General features: G+C 36.2%; 1 protein-coding gene across 1 annotated transcript in view; it reads left to right on the top strand.

Annotated features, from left to right (window-relative positions):
- TMPRSS15 (transmembrane serine protease 15) overlaps positions 1 to 14,833 on the top strand; it is a gene marked incomplete at its 3' end in the record, with an annotated part of 51,539 nt that extends 36,706 nt beyond the window's left edge. The window contains exons 20-24 of the mRNA XM_029085406.1: positions 1,279 to 1,389; positions 4,004 to 4,136; positions 9,633 to 9,728; positions 13,189 to 13,238; positions 14,659 to 14,833. Coding sequence (XP_028941239.1) covers positions 1,279 to 1,389; positions 4,004 to 4,136; positions 9,633 to 9,728; positions 13,189 to 13,238; positions 14,659 to 14,833 — 565 coding nt within the window. The remainder of the gene's footprint in view (positions 1 to 1,278; positions 1,390 to 4,003; positions 4,137 to 9,632; positions 9,729 to 13,188; positions 13,239 to 14,658) is intronic.
- Positions 14,834 to 15,192: the final 359 nt, after the last annotated feature.

The following is a 15,192-nucleotide window of genomic DNA, read 5'->3' as shown; positions in this document are numbered from 1 at the left end:
GTTCAGCAACTTTGCTGAGCCAGATTTGCCCATATTTTGTTGTGAAATAAAAATTAAGCTTAGCAAGGCAGAGTTCTCAAAGTAGCCATTGCCAGTTCTGGTTAAATATATTTAAAAGCTTCCATTTTTGAAAGAATTATGCTTATTCATGATCTTTGCAGCCAAAGGACAGAGACTAATATCATTAGCATGCAACCCCAAGGATAAAAGGATTGTCAGTAAATAAATTAGTTTTACAAGAAAAGCAGATTTTTCTTTGTATTTTATTTTTCCATTATACATTGAGTTTTTGAAAACAAAGTATAATTTGAAAATAAATACTTTTTGGTAGTATGCTATATAATAAAAATATCTAAGTGAGAACTAAGTTCTACAGAAAATCTGGCATCAGTTGTGGCCTCTGAATGTGTTAAAGCCTGGTTCAAGCCTTTTATAAACTGTATTATTTTGCTTCCATATTCTACAACAGGCCATACTGACCGATGAATGAATCCTTCTATATGAATAGAAGCAAAGGAATTATCTTGCTTTAAATAAGACTTCTAGATAATTAAATGTTTCAATCAGTAGGTCAAGAAAGGTAAAATAAAGATAATAAGCAATTTTTTTTAATAGAATTTAAGTTTATGACTGTATATTTCCTGTAAATATATAGAATGGTGTCATTAAAAAATACACTTCAGCCATAGAAAGAATTATAACTTGGTATTTACTCTCTGTCTACTTTTGTTACATAAGTGATACTGAAGTAGCTTAATCCTATTTTTGTGAATACTTTCCTCATTCATTTCTGTTACCTTCATCTCTTCTACCTTCCCTCCTAAACAGGTTTTGAAAGGAGACTCTTGGCTTTCAATGCCTCTTTACTTGTATGTTTGACTTGTCATACTTTAAGTTTTCTAAACTTTTGTGAAAGTGATGAACATTTGGAACTTGAAAGCATTGGTCACTTTTGACAGGATTTGATCAGGATCTGACTTCTTAACCCTCCAAAGTTTATTACGTGTAACAGAATAACACTAGTATCTGAGCAATGCTAATTATACTACAAGGTAAAATATTATAGATTTTATTCTTAATTAGCTTCTATTTATTTGAAAATAATCTTTATTTTGAAAATGAGGTGGATAGGAAAGGGAAAAAAAAAAAAAAAAAGGAAAATCAAAGGTTCTGTGTACTATCCACTCAATTTTTATTTCAAATGAACTCTATGTTCTCTAGGGAACATCAACCTTCCTTGTAATTACAGGTTAATTCTCCTTTCCTGCTTTCCTTCAGGAGCTTGTGCAATTGATGAGCACCAGTGTGGTAGTGGGGAGTGTATATCATTGCATAACCTTTGTGACAACCTGCCTCAGTGTGAAGATGGCTCTGATGAAGCAAAGTGTGGTAAGGTTTCCTTCACACACGGAGAAGGAATGCATTAGTATTTGGTAGGAATTGACTAGGAAAACAGCCACAAACCCACAGCTAGTGTAAACTACTGCAGCTGTGTATAGACCATGCCAATTTACACGGCAACATCTCACTGAGCTTGTCAGGGCCAAAAAAACAAAAAACACTTTTCTGACATAGTGTATGTAAGCTGATGAAGATCTCTGGAAAAGGTAGGAAGTTCCTCTGTGCTTTCAACTGTGGTTGCTTTTAGGAGCCTCAAAATTAAATGAAAACTCATTACATGCTTTCCTTCTATATCCATTTCATATTCCCAAATTCTGTCATTTTTTGCTGTAATTAATTTGAGTTTCACAGCAATGTAAATTTTATAGTGTAGGGTAGAGAATAAGAGTCTTTTGGTGGAAATACCCAGATAGACTTGTGGGTATGAAGCCAAACTGCAGCACATGGCACCCTTCAGCCTGCCTGCCTGGACTAAATCTTGTGGAGGCTTTGCCATAGAGTGAAGGTAATGGCACAGCTTCAAAAGCAGTATCCGTTGCTCATAGCAGATGTGCACGTTCCTACAACAAGGAGACCAACAGCTGCTATTATTTAGTCCTCTGGTAAAAGTGTTCTTGTCAAAATGTAAATAGCATTCCCTAAAAAATAATTTAAATGTAAAACTGATGTTAAAATCACGTTGGGTCTAGCACGGAAATTAATTTGCTCTTTCTGACAAAATGCTGTTTTGACAATCTGTTATGGAGCACCAGTGGAAGAGATAAAAGTGACCTTTTAAGCTCAGTACAGCATAATCTTCCTTCATTTTTAAAAGCACTGCTAGAGATCAGATATGTACATGGATGTGTGTTGACAGTTCTCATTTATTTCAACATATTTCACATGCATATTTATAATCGTATATAAGCATGTCCGAAAGCATGGATCCACTCTTTGCATTAGTGCAATCAGCAGTTTTGTTACAACCATATTCTTCGTTTAAAATGTGTAGAATAAAATTCACTTCAACTTCTTCTTAAGCAAAAAAGCTGTGAATGGGTTTTTTCCAGCAGTTGCTAAAGAAGGTCTGAACGAGGTAACCATCACCTACATTAACATGATGTACATTTTCCCAAAGAATTTATTTTTGCCATAGGTTGGCCATTACTTCATAAGGAATTACCTCATATTACAGGACTGGCAGAATTGTTTCCAAAAACCCATTTAATCCAAATATTGGTTGAATCAATCTAAGCCTTAAAATAAAATGAAAACTCAGTTAGATATCCTTACATTGAGTCTTTTCAGTGTCCAGAAGTCTTGGTCATTTTCCTGAAACCAATTTCAATTTTTTATCAGAAGTGGCAATTTGAACTAGATAAACTGTAATTTTCAAAGACTCCAACTTCTGAAACTTCCCAGGGACTGCAAAGAAAAGATATAGGGTATCTCTTCCTTTGCAGAATTCTAAAATATATGGCATTTTAATTAAGCTGTTGTGGAGTTCTCAATGACTCTCTAACTCCTTACCATTGTATTTGGAGAAGAACATGGATCTGATGAGGAAAAATGAAAAGGAATTATAGCTCAAGTAGAAGAGGGACGTGTCTAAAGTAATTTGGAGAAATCTCACAGTGCAAGCCGTTCTGAGATTTTTTTGAGACTATTTGAAAATTTCTCATGACTGACGTTTACTGTTAATTAATCACTGTGTATCACTTCTTTCATTCATGCACTCTGGGTGCCAAAGGGGCATTCTTAAAAATCTAACTTTTTTTTTTTTTTTTACTATAGTGGGTATACTTTATTTTTTTGTGGAAATATTTTGGTGGAAAAAGGTTTTCTGGACAACTAAGAATTAAAAAAAATATTTTGCCAACCAGTAAAATGCAAATACATTGTATGTTTTTCCCTATTTCATGCTGGCAGTAACTGACATCTGCCTGAAATGCAGCTCTAGCTCCTGAGATACATACAGGATTCTGTTGACCTTCTTAAACCTTATGGTCCAACTTCCTTAGTCAATATGCCAATAGCATAAGATTTTTTTACAAAATATTTAATGAGTTTCTAAATTTTTGTTCAGAATACTGTTTTGGGAAAAGTTTTGATAGGAAGTTTGGTTTTCAGGGAGCTTTTATTATTTGTAAGTGTTTTAACTAGAGCTGCAATGAAAACAGTGACAATTCTCATAGCAATTGGAACTGGGAAATCCTTTTTTTTCTGTCAGCTCTGGTTTTAACCTTATTTCCAGTGTTACTGAGTGTTGCGTAGCTAAAGCTTCACACAGTATCTGGAAATTAGATAATGTTGTCTAAGAAAAAACATTGGTTAGAGTTGCTGGAGAACGTACTGTTTGTTCTCTATTCATGAGACATTTGCAAAATACAGAGTATGAAAGCCTCCTGTGGCAGAAATATAGAAGGAGTTAACAACATTTCCTTCCTGTGGGAACATGACATCCTGGAGATGCTGGGTTTATTACCACTGTAACATATTTTAACTTTTTTTCTTCTTTGCTGGCAATAATAAATCTGTTTATATTACATTTACGTTTGCTTGGAGTGAGGAGGTAGTTGGTTTACCACCTATCTAAAATTCTTCTGTCCATTTTGGTCTACAGTAAGATTGCTTAATGGTTCTCTAAGCACCAATGGGCTGGTACAGGCAAGGATTGGGAAGATGTGGCACCTGGCATGTGCAGATGATTGGAATGAACAGATTTCAGACAGTGTTTGCCAGCTGCTTGGATTAGGGTGAGTGAAAAATACTCATTGTCTTTGTAACTTGTTTGCAGATTTCTTAAGTCTATGTATTGGTGTTTTCCTCATAGTTTTACTGGTGTTTTTACCATCCAAAAAAGGGCAAATATATTTTTCTGTGGCAAGTGAAGTGCTTGGTGTGCCACCAAATCTATGAGCGTTGTAAACCTTGTTTTGATGGCATTCATTACAGGATCCTTGACTCTGAATGTGGTAGATAAGTCATGAGGATACATATTGGAGAACACTGGAAAACTGATGTGGACGTATTAGTCTTTTATCACTTTATGTCATCATTTACATCTTCACTTTTATGACAATGGTTCAAGATTAAAGCTGTAACAAACAGCAGCCTGGGCTGCTCTGCTATCATACTAATGTTCATTTCAAGTCAATTAAAGACAATCACTTGAGTATTCCTCCACTGGGCTCCCAATACATTTCATACCTATCAATAGATCTGAGTTGTTGGGACAGGAAACTCTATTTCTCTTACTTAGAGCAGGGAGGGAGGAGGGGAGTATATGACCGAAAAAATAGATTTGGCTTTAGACACTGTTCAGCAGAATTTCCAGGGAAGAGGTGAGCAGGGTTGAATGTAGGATTTGTGTGGTATCGTGTTACAAGTGTTGTATTTTTCCATCTATGGTAAAATTTATGGCCTGAATTCTGGCCTGCCTTACTGTATGCAACTTCATTACCACCTACTGAATAATAAATAGGTTTCATACAGTGCTGAGGATTTTAGGAAATGTTACTCATCCAAGTAATAATCAAATTAAATTCTCAGTTTGCAATTCATTACATTAGTCTCTGACTGAAATATGATGTCTCCAGATGCCCTTCTGATAAATTATTTGCAGAAATTACAGAGTTAGGAGGGCTTAGAAAAATATCTGAGTGTTATTGGAAAATATTTTTAATCACTGATGAATGTGTGTTGGTTTGGTTTTTTACTTTTTTCCCTTTGGGTAGGTATGCATTTACATAAATATCAGATACCTGCATACATAAATGACAATCAGCATTTATACATGCAGGTATCTAATTTATATATGCATATAAGAACATACAAACTATGATTAAACGTTCTTCTAGTCAAATACCTTGTACTTTACAGTGACCAGTAGCCGCCCTCTTCTGATTCTTTCTCCCCTTCCCTCACCTCCTTTCCCTCTATAATCATTTTGTGGTCTATTGGTTTAATTTACATTTTTATATTTGATAAGCTTCAGTGAACTTCATCTTCTATAGTACTTTCTATTACCTCTTAAAAATTACTTATGCTTTTGTCTCCATAACGTTCTGTGACAATACATTTCGGTTTGTCTCTATAAACTAGTCAGATATACTTGTTAAAAAAAATCCTATTAAGTTTCCTAGTTACTTCTTTTAAATTCCACTTCTCAGTTTATTACATATTCCCATTGTCAAGAAAAAGTATTTTTAAACTTAAATTGCATCACATTCTTGTATCCTGAGTGCTACTGCTGTTACTAATCCTACAGAACAGGATAAAATTCTCACATATATACATATATATAACTCATATATAAGCATCACACTATTTCTGCCTTCCATGAACCCCCCCTGTAACAGCATGTTTGTTAATAAGTGGCACTGTATTTGTTACTAAATGGATATTTGTAATAACTGTTCTTGAGTAGGCTATAGCTCATGCTCTTATAAGGAATAATTACTTAGAATCATGTTTTATTAGAGAAAGAGGCTAAGGTTCATTGAGGACAATTTACTTTTTCTGTTAATTGCTTATACATTTGCTAGTCTCATTTACCGTTGAATTTATTAGAAGGTCTGAAATGATAGAAGTCCTGTGGGATATACTGATTATTTACATTGCTGGGCTAGAAAGTGCAATGTTCCATGCAGAGTCTAATAAATCACACAGGTGAATCCTTTTGCCTGCATTTTTCCAGTGTGTGACTGTCACATTTGTGACATGTGCCAAACAGGAAGCAACTCTGGAGGCATGCCTGTGTGTTCATCTACAGAATATAGCTTAGGCAAATAATTTACAAATATTCTTCATGGGTCTGGAGTGCAAGGTACACAAATTGATGCTTTTGAGAAACATGAACAAGATCCTTTGCTCAGCTTGCACTTGTAACTGTGTGCATCTGACAACATTGTTAAACTCTAAGTATTGTTAGCATTGTTTTACCTTGAACCGACAAAAGCATACACTGAGCTTCTCACCATTCTTCTACTGGTCTTCTCTGGGACCAGAACCAGCTGGGTCTTTACTGAATTGTGCCCAGGAATGCTGGTAGACCTTGCAATTTTGCCATACTAAAAAAATCAACAAGGACTGAGAGTTTAGGACTTGCTCTCAACCTTGCAGTCTATTTTTCTCATGAACTCACAAAATTCTTGAGAAGGAAACGAATTCATTGGAATGCAATGTTTTGTTTGAGATTTCCAGGTCAATTATTAGCTTTTCATCCTCCCCACTTCTGAATGGTCAGTAGTAGCTACATGCCTAGCTCCTTGAGACACCTCAGAAAATCCTGTCTTTGTCAGACCCAGGTTCTCCAGTGTGCTGAGAACATAACGTGTGGCCTGAAAGGGGTGGAAATGATCCCCCAAAAATTATGCACAGAAAATTTTTATTCTGATGCATAATTTTTTATTCTAATGGTTAAATTAGGTTAATAGATAGTATGATCTTACTCTGCTGTAAAGCCAATTACAGTCATGTGATGAATGTAAGAAAGAACATGATTCTCAGTGTATCCAGGTTATGTTTACAGCGTTGAGGACCAGAATTAGGACGGTCTTCATAATTTGGTGATAGACTTAATTTCTTGTCAGTTGTCACCAAATAATAATGTGCATTTTGACCTGAAAGCCACAGGAAGAGTCTCAATTCATTTATTTTTTTTTATTTGTAGGACCACAACTTCAATTAGGATGAGATACTGCTAGTAAGCGTGGCTTAAACCCATTGCATAAGAAGCTTCATTTCAAATCCAGAAAGTATAGAGAGGTTACTTTTATTTATCATTTGCAAATTTTCGTATAAAAAACTGTGTGCACACAAGCATTTAGAAAACAACAGCTCTTTATGTGAGTCAACATGTGAGCAAAGCTTTTATATGCCAAAGAAATTTGCTATTTGTAATTTACTACTATTCTTCATTGTTTGTTTTTTTGTCAGAAAATCAGTGGATGAAACAGAAACCTGATGTGTGACTCAAACACAAATTAAACAAACTGCAAACATCTCACAGAGTGAGAACTAAACAATTGATTACAAAATGTGTGAACATATTTTCTTCAAATAAGAAAATAAGAAATGCCTTGGGCTTTTTTTGTTGTTGTTGGTTTTTTTTTTCTTCTTTTTACCAGGTAAAAGAATTGTAGCTATCAGACAATTGCACTTCTGTCCTTATTCTGAATATTTTTTTCAGCTTGATACTTCATCATCTAAATCTTTCCTAACATATGTTACTGCTTATTGTTACTGAGCACATCTGTGACAGAGTTAGAAACTGAAATCATAGTGATCCACAGAGTATGCAGGTACAAGAGGACCAATAATATTTGAGGAATTTACTGCACAGATATCTCTGCAGCTCTGTTTAAGAAACTTCTAAGACTATTCTCTTAAATTTTCTGTAAGTTTTGCCTAGTGAGCATGTTCAATGGAATGAGGGTTACTGAACTACTAGGTTAGCTTTTTAAAGGCCATTTTTATCACAACCTGCAAGATTTCTAAAAGATCATTTCCACTAACAGAAACTAAAGAGATGTGACACTGCATTTCTGGACCTGTAGAACAAACTGTATTCTTGTGAATAAACTGAGTATCTCCAGGAAAAACCTATAATTTCTTATACGTACAGAAATGCTTAACCCTCATAATTTACCATTACTCTCATCATTTACAATTTACCATTAATTAAAAGAGTAGCAGATTGATTTTTCTGGTCACTCATAAAGCTTCAAGATTTCCAGTTGTGTGTTCTTCAGCACACTAAGAAACCAATTAAATTAACAATGGTTATCTCAAAAAAGGGCTTAGATTTTATTTTTTTAAATTTTATTTATTTTATTTTAAGCTGGGGAAGCTTAATAAAGCCTCTGTGGTTACTGAGAAGCTCAGAAAACTTCCAAACTGTAATCCAGAAATTTCATCATTTCTTAAAAAAAAACCAACCAAACAAAACAAAACAAAAAAAAACAGAAGAGTGGGAAATAGTTTGCTCCGTCTTTTCTGGAAAAGCCCAAGAAAGATGCTGAGGTGAGATGAGAGACCTTCACAAGCCTTGACCTTTAAGGTTTATAGTGTTTGCCCTATTAGAAGTCAGTTACAGTAATCTAGTAAAGCACACATGCATTCAGTTGAAATTTCCTGGTACAATGTGCCATGGAAAATGTAAGCCAGCAATACCCATAAATGTACATACTCTAAGCTTTTCCTGGTAGCATGTTCATTTTTTACATTGGTAAAATCTCCTGCTCAAGAAACGACTTAGTGGCTTTTATACACATTTAAACTTATCTTAGCTCAGTGATTAAACTGGTCTAATCGTAGAATTCTACTCTGCCTACCTGGATTGGCACTTTACTACTCTCCCAGACTGTCTAAAAAGTCAAGTTGGGGTTCTGGGGGAATCTCTGAAGTACATATTAGTATAGGAGTGTTTTATATTGAAAAAAGTCTGGACACTAGGCTGTACATATAGCTAGAGAAACGTGCAGTAATGACTTTTTCAGTAGGGTGAGTCATACAGTTCTAGTGGCACAGCAGGGCTATTGAACACTTCCTTTCTCCTATACATAGCCTTACTCTCCATACACAGCAGATTTGCAGGCAGATTCTATACTTCCTAGTTCCCAAGAGAATGAGATTTGCTGCACTTGAAGAGAAGAGATGGTACTTCTTCAATACACAGGTGCTCCCTGTGTATTAAACCTACACAAATGGTTCTCTTATTGCTACTGAGATAGGTATGGCTAAAGGGTCACATGGGAGTAGGCTGTCAACCCTCCAAAAAATTGTGTACTCTGACCAAAATTATCTTTTTTCCCAACATTTTCTCAAGAGAAAGCAAATATGTATATTGGGTATATGTTCCAAGCCTGTTCAGCTATTACCGTTCCATTTTGCATCCTAAGTTTTAGCTCCATACATTTTATAATTGGTACTGCCAACACTTCATTGTGGCACAGAAGACCAGAAACTGATAATTTACTGCTATTAAAATAATTAATTGCTGTTGCTTTCAATATTATTGTAGCATTAGAAATCCTAGAAGAACAAGTAAGACTGAAAGTATGTGAGTTGCATTTTAATCCATGTGAGTTTCAAGCCTCAAAAATCTCCTGATAAATAGTCATTATTTCAGGAAAAAAAATATGCAGTTTATTCCACCAGCATAATAATTTCCCAAATGTTCCTCCACTGGTCGAACAGGATTAACATCTAAAAATATGCATGTATGCATGTGTGTCTTTTCCTTCCAGGGATGTAAATATGTCATCAACTGTATTATTCACTGGAGATGGCCCATTTGTCCACATCACCAAAGCAGCTAACCACAGCCTAACATTTACTAAAAGGTAGGTAGGTTTCTTCCTCATACAAAGGATAACTTGAAGTATGGTGGTGATCGTTTATACACTAATTTCCAGCTCAAGTTTACATGTTTCTGTATGACTATAAACATACCTAGGTTTTATTCTCTGTCTACCACTGAGTTCTGTGTAACACTGGGCAACTCACTCTTCCCCCTTGCATTCTTGTCCATCTATTTTAAATTTAAAATGAGAGAGATGTTTGCTACATTCTTAGCTGGCATTCAGTACAATCTTAAGTGAGGTCTTTATAACTGTAGAAACAATAAATACTGCTATTTTTACAAAACATTTCTTACTTAGAAATCTCTAAATTATGAATATATAATATAGCAGAAGAATTAAAATGGAGTGGCATTGACCCATGGTTATATAGTAGTTATCCCACTAGTTTCTCTCTGTAATCAATAGAGAAAAATAAGCACTCCAAATCGCGATCCATCAAGTCATCTCTTGAATTATGAAGAGTCACACTCTATAATCCATTGACTTTATTGATACAGATTTAGGACTATGTGGATTGTTAAAGTAAGCAATCCACAGACAGGTATCTATATTTAGACAAATTAGTGCCACTTAAAAATTACTTCTGGATTTTCTCCATACATAGAAATGAATCATTAGATGAGATGATCCTCAGAATACATTCAATTATATTCTAATCTTTCTCAGTCCAAATAATAGCTGAAGTGATTCTCAACTACTACAATCTAGTAGTTTCTTGCAGATTAAATGAAAATGTAATATTAGCAGAGGATTATATTCTCAGGAAATTCTAGGAGTTACAGTACACCTTCAAAAGCAGAAAATCTTGGCATAATCAAATAAAAAAAATACATTTATCATTACTACAATTAATGCCTTTCTGGTTATAGGAGGGTTTGTTATCCATATTTTCCTGGAATCCTACCAAAACCACAGAGGCAGAAAATTACTGTCTAATTGCTAAATGCAGAAACCATGTTGAGGATGGCAAGAATCCACCTTCTTTCAGGTTTCTTTTATAAACTTACCACATAGTAACAAAGCAGGAGAGAATTCTTAATTTGCTACAGTGTATTTTATGCACAGTTAAAAAAAAAAAAAAAAAAAAAGAGAGAGAGAGAGAAATTTTATGTTCTAATTATACTCTGTTCATCCCAAACATTACATTTATTATTCTCAGTGGTGGTGAAGGTGTCTTAAACTAATGGATATCATTGCAAGCTATTTTTCTTTTTTTCTTGAGTGTATGTCTAAACTGGTGTTGCCACAAAGATCTTAAAGAGCAGTAATGATTCAAAGATGACTTCTCTTAATATCTATTAAACATTAAAAAGTGATTATGCAGGAGAAAATGGAGTAAGTTCATTCATCTTAGTTGTATTGCTGTTGCAGAAATAAGTATCTTCTACCATGTTTCTTCTGGACAGCTGATAGGAATCATTTTACAGGGTGACACCATTACAAGTTCACACACTTTTCTTGTACATATAATGAATGACAGAAAGAACATATAAATTTGATAATTTAAAAAAAAAATTAATTAACTGGTAATCAAATTATAAAATTTATTTCTCACATTGTCTTTGGTCTTATTTAAGTGTAACTACCATTTTATCATAGGAGGAAACATATAACAGGACTTGAAAGCTGTGGTGGTAGAGACAGCAAAACTATTCTCTGATGCCCTTAGGTAAATGTATTTCTTGGCAGGACAGCTTTGCAACAGCAAAATCCTGCCTTGAAGATATATGTGAGCAGATTCCACAGGCATAATTGCTCTTGCCAGTCCCAGCTGAAGATCACACTCATACATGTCTCAACTACTCCAGATTTCTGCCTGGCATGCTGCTCTATTGATGACACTCAGAGAGGCACACAGGACGTGTATTCAGCACATGCAATACCTCTGTTGCCTTTTGGATTCTTTTGTGCTGACCAAGAGGCAGTGGAGGTCTGGTAAATTGAAGTGCAGGCAAGGAAGTAGTTTTCATACTGCGAGATAGCTTCAGAAAGAAGAAAAAGCCGAGGCCCACGAGGTAATTTCTACTAAAGCAATTAGTAGGTACTGGTGGTAAGACAAAGACACTCATTACATGCAACTCCCTGCTTCAATGTAAAAAAAAAAAAAAAAATGGGGACAAATTTGACATGTTGGATGTTAGTTGAGCCAATTTATGCATCTACCTAAGAGGAAGTGAAGGACTGGATAATGGAGCTAATATAAAGTACCACTGACCAGTCTTTTTAAGGCCTATGGAGGGAGCTTGTTCAAGCATCTTTAGTCACTATGAAATCTATGCAAAAGTTGGTATTGGTTTCCTGTGAGTTTATACATTTCTCCTTGATGTTTGTCTCACTACCAAGGGACACCCTTATGAAGTCAATACAGATTTTAATACAAATTACAGAATTTGGTTTCCACTTTTTAAATTGCAGCTTTAAAATTACGCATCTATCTTGGAGTGGAAAATGGCTATGTGAGACTATTCAGGGCTGGAGGCATATCTCATTCTTCCCCTCTCTGTAGTGAAGATTTAACTTGGGAGTTGAGAGGTGGTTATAGTTCCCACTTGCCCTTCTTGCAACACTATGCCATTTCAAAAATGCTGGGTCATGTCAGGCATTATTTCCCTCACAACAGATATAAAATTTTAGAGCAAACATAGTGAGGGATACAAAATACCATACCACGTTTAAAGTACCCTTCCCTTTTTTCTGTTTAAAAATGATGTGGAAATGCATACTGTAAGCAAGCCATTGGCAGACCTAGGTTTTTTCCTCCCTGATATGTGCGTATCAGATTTAAATTGCTAGCACACACACTGTCCCAAGTGTTCGGATTCACTACAAGCTATGAAGATAATCTTAAAACCTCTGGGTATCAGAAATGCTTGAGCAGTTTTGATCTGTGGTCTTGTGCTCTTCAGGCTCTGGTTTTATATCTCTGCTAAATTATTTCTAACCCTGTATATGTAGCTATATATTTTACAGTGCATTAGTAAAAAGATACAGTGATATTAAACTAGCCTCTTAAATTCTTTGGTCACACTGATCCCTAGTGGTAAGGTATTGAAAACATCTCAAAAGGTAGAAAAAATACCATATGCAGTTACAATTTTATTGAGAATCTGTCACAGCCAGATGACTCACTTTCCTAAAACACAAGAGGATTCTACTTTTCTTTCTACAACATACACTAATTAAGTGACCATTGAAGAGGAATATGTACATTTAATATTATATGTAATATAATGTCTATTTATAATTAAAATATAATCAAAACATGTGGACAGAATATCATATTTAACAGTTTGAGACTGGTAAACTAATGTACTTATATATATATATGTATGCATATGCTTATATACATTTATATATATGTGTATGTATGTATATTTGGTCGTTATTTAGTGTTACCTTGTACGTAGATACTTGTGAGTTAATTGCACTTTCATTCTAGAGAACACTGTTCGAACAACCTCGTGGCTCATCTGCAGTGCAACGTTAAACGTAAGTACACATAGCCTGGGAATATTTCACACAGAAATCAAATTGTTCAGTCCATAAAGCCTAATGTTTATAGTTTGAATTGAAAGGTTGGGAAATGGACTATAAAAGCTATACTCGTAATGATATAAACAGAGCAAAATTTACAGTCTTCACTTGTATTCAGGGTTAAGTATACACGGGAGATGGGTCTATACTGAAAACACATATATAAAAAATCCAGAAGGAAAGAACACATCTAAATCCAAGTTATAAAGTGGCATCTTGATTTCAGCTATAAAACACCAAATTTTTTTCCACAGTAATAGCATTTTTGAATAGCAGTTCAGATACTACACAGCCTATTTTTCCAATAGTAGTCTGTGGTGGTTTGACCCATAGTAGGACCATGCGGTCCAGCATTCACTCCTCCAACCCGGTGAGATGGGATGGGAGTCACAACAAAGGGGGCACAGGATTAGGAATGAAGGACTGGGACGGCTCACTCACCAGTCATGGTCACTGGCAAAATAGACTCAAACTTGGGGAAGAAAAATCAATTTAATTCATTGTCATTCATCTAACTAGACATAACAACCACATCTTACAACACCTTCCCCCACCCCTCCCTTCTTCCAGGGCTCAAATCACTTTACTCCCGATTTCTCTACCTCCCCCAGCAGCACAGGGGGCAGGGAATGGGGGTTGCAGTCAGTTCACCTCTGCCGCTCTGCCTGGCATGAAAGTCCAGGAACAAGATGTTCCAACACGAGCTTCCCATGGAGTCACGGACCTCTTCTGGCTCAGCTCCTGGCTCCAGCATGGGGACATCCATAGGCTGCAGCCTCACCCCCCACTCTGGGGGTCCACTCTCCACTCTGGCAGCGAGCAACATTCAGGGTCCCAATTCCAGTCACACTTGCCCTTAGGCTCAACTTCTCTGCTCCAGTGTGGAGTCCTCCATGGCCTACACATGGGTCTCTGCTCTGCCGCTGAATCTCCACGGGCTGCAGGGGACTTCGTCTTCTCCTACCCCATGTGGTAGAACTGGGTATGAGTCTCTGTCTTTCCCCCTCCTCCTCTTTCCTCTGGCAACGAAGCTCTCTCTGTGTCTGTCTGTCCTTTTTTTTGGCCAACAGTTGTCTTTTGTTAGGTCAATGGCTTCTCCTCCAGGTTCACCACCACCTTCTTCTTTCCAGGACAGTCCTTCCCCTCACAAATATGGATTCACAGAGGTGTTTCTCTGGTGCTCATTGGCCCAGCCTGGGTTGGGGGGGGCTCCACCTTGGAGCTGGGGGACTTTTTCCCTCTCACAAGGTGGCCCTTCCCCCACTACCTAAAAATCAGCTCCCCCACACACACAAACCCAACACATAGTCTAATAACACATGCTATAAAAATCTTACAATTTATAATTTTTTATTTTATTTTATTTTATTTTTAGCTTGTGGAAAACACCTGATAACTCAGAACAATGGAACAAGGATTGTAGGTGGAAGTGATGCCAGAAAAGGAGCTTGGCCATGGATAGTTTCACTCCATTTTAATTCCAGACCTGTTTGTGGAGCTTCCCTTGTCAGTGATGAATGGCTGGTGACAGCAGCACACTGTGTATATGGGTAATGTTCATTGCACTCAGAACCTAACACATTCTGATATTCCCACAACATGCAAGTATCCAAACACTGGACAGTTGTCAGTAAAGCTGGGTGGTAGTATGACCTGAGCCATCAGTCAATCCTGTATAAAGCAAAATACACTTTCAAAGGATCATACTGAAATCATTGAGCAGAGACGGTTTTTAGAGGGTTTCTAGATACTTACTTTAGAATGAAATTAAAAGTGTCTCTCTTTCTCCAATGACTCCAGGACATCTCTCCAACCAGCTGAGATGTCCATATGACATCCATACCACATCTTTCCTTTTTTATTTTAATGATGATTAATGGTGAATGATCTGCTCAGCATGGTGGCAGAG

The sequence above is a fragment of the Antrostomus carolinensis genome, unplaced genomic scaffold (assembly GCF_000700745.2).
Source record: "Antrostomus carolinensis isolate BGI_N321 unplaced genomic scaffold, ASM70074v2 scaffold10566, whole genome shotgun sequence".
Classification (NCBI taxonomy): Eukaryota; Metazoa; Chordata; class Aves; order Caprimulgiformes; family Caprimulgidae; genus Antrostomus; species Antrostomus carolinensis.
Note: the sequence above shows the minus strand (reverse complement) of the source record. Positions and strands in the feature narration are given on the sequence as shown.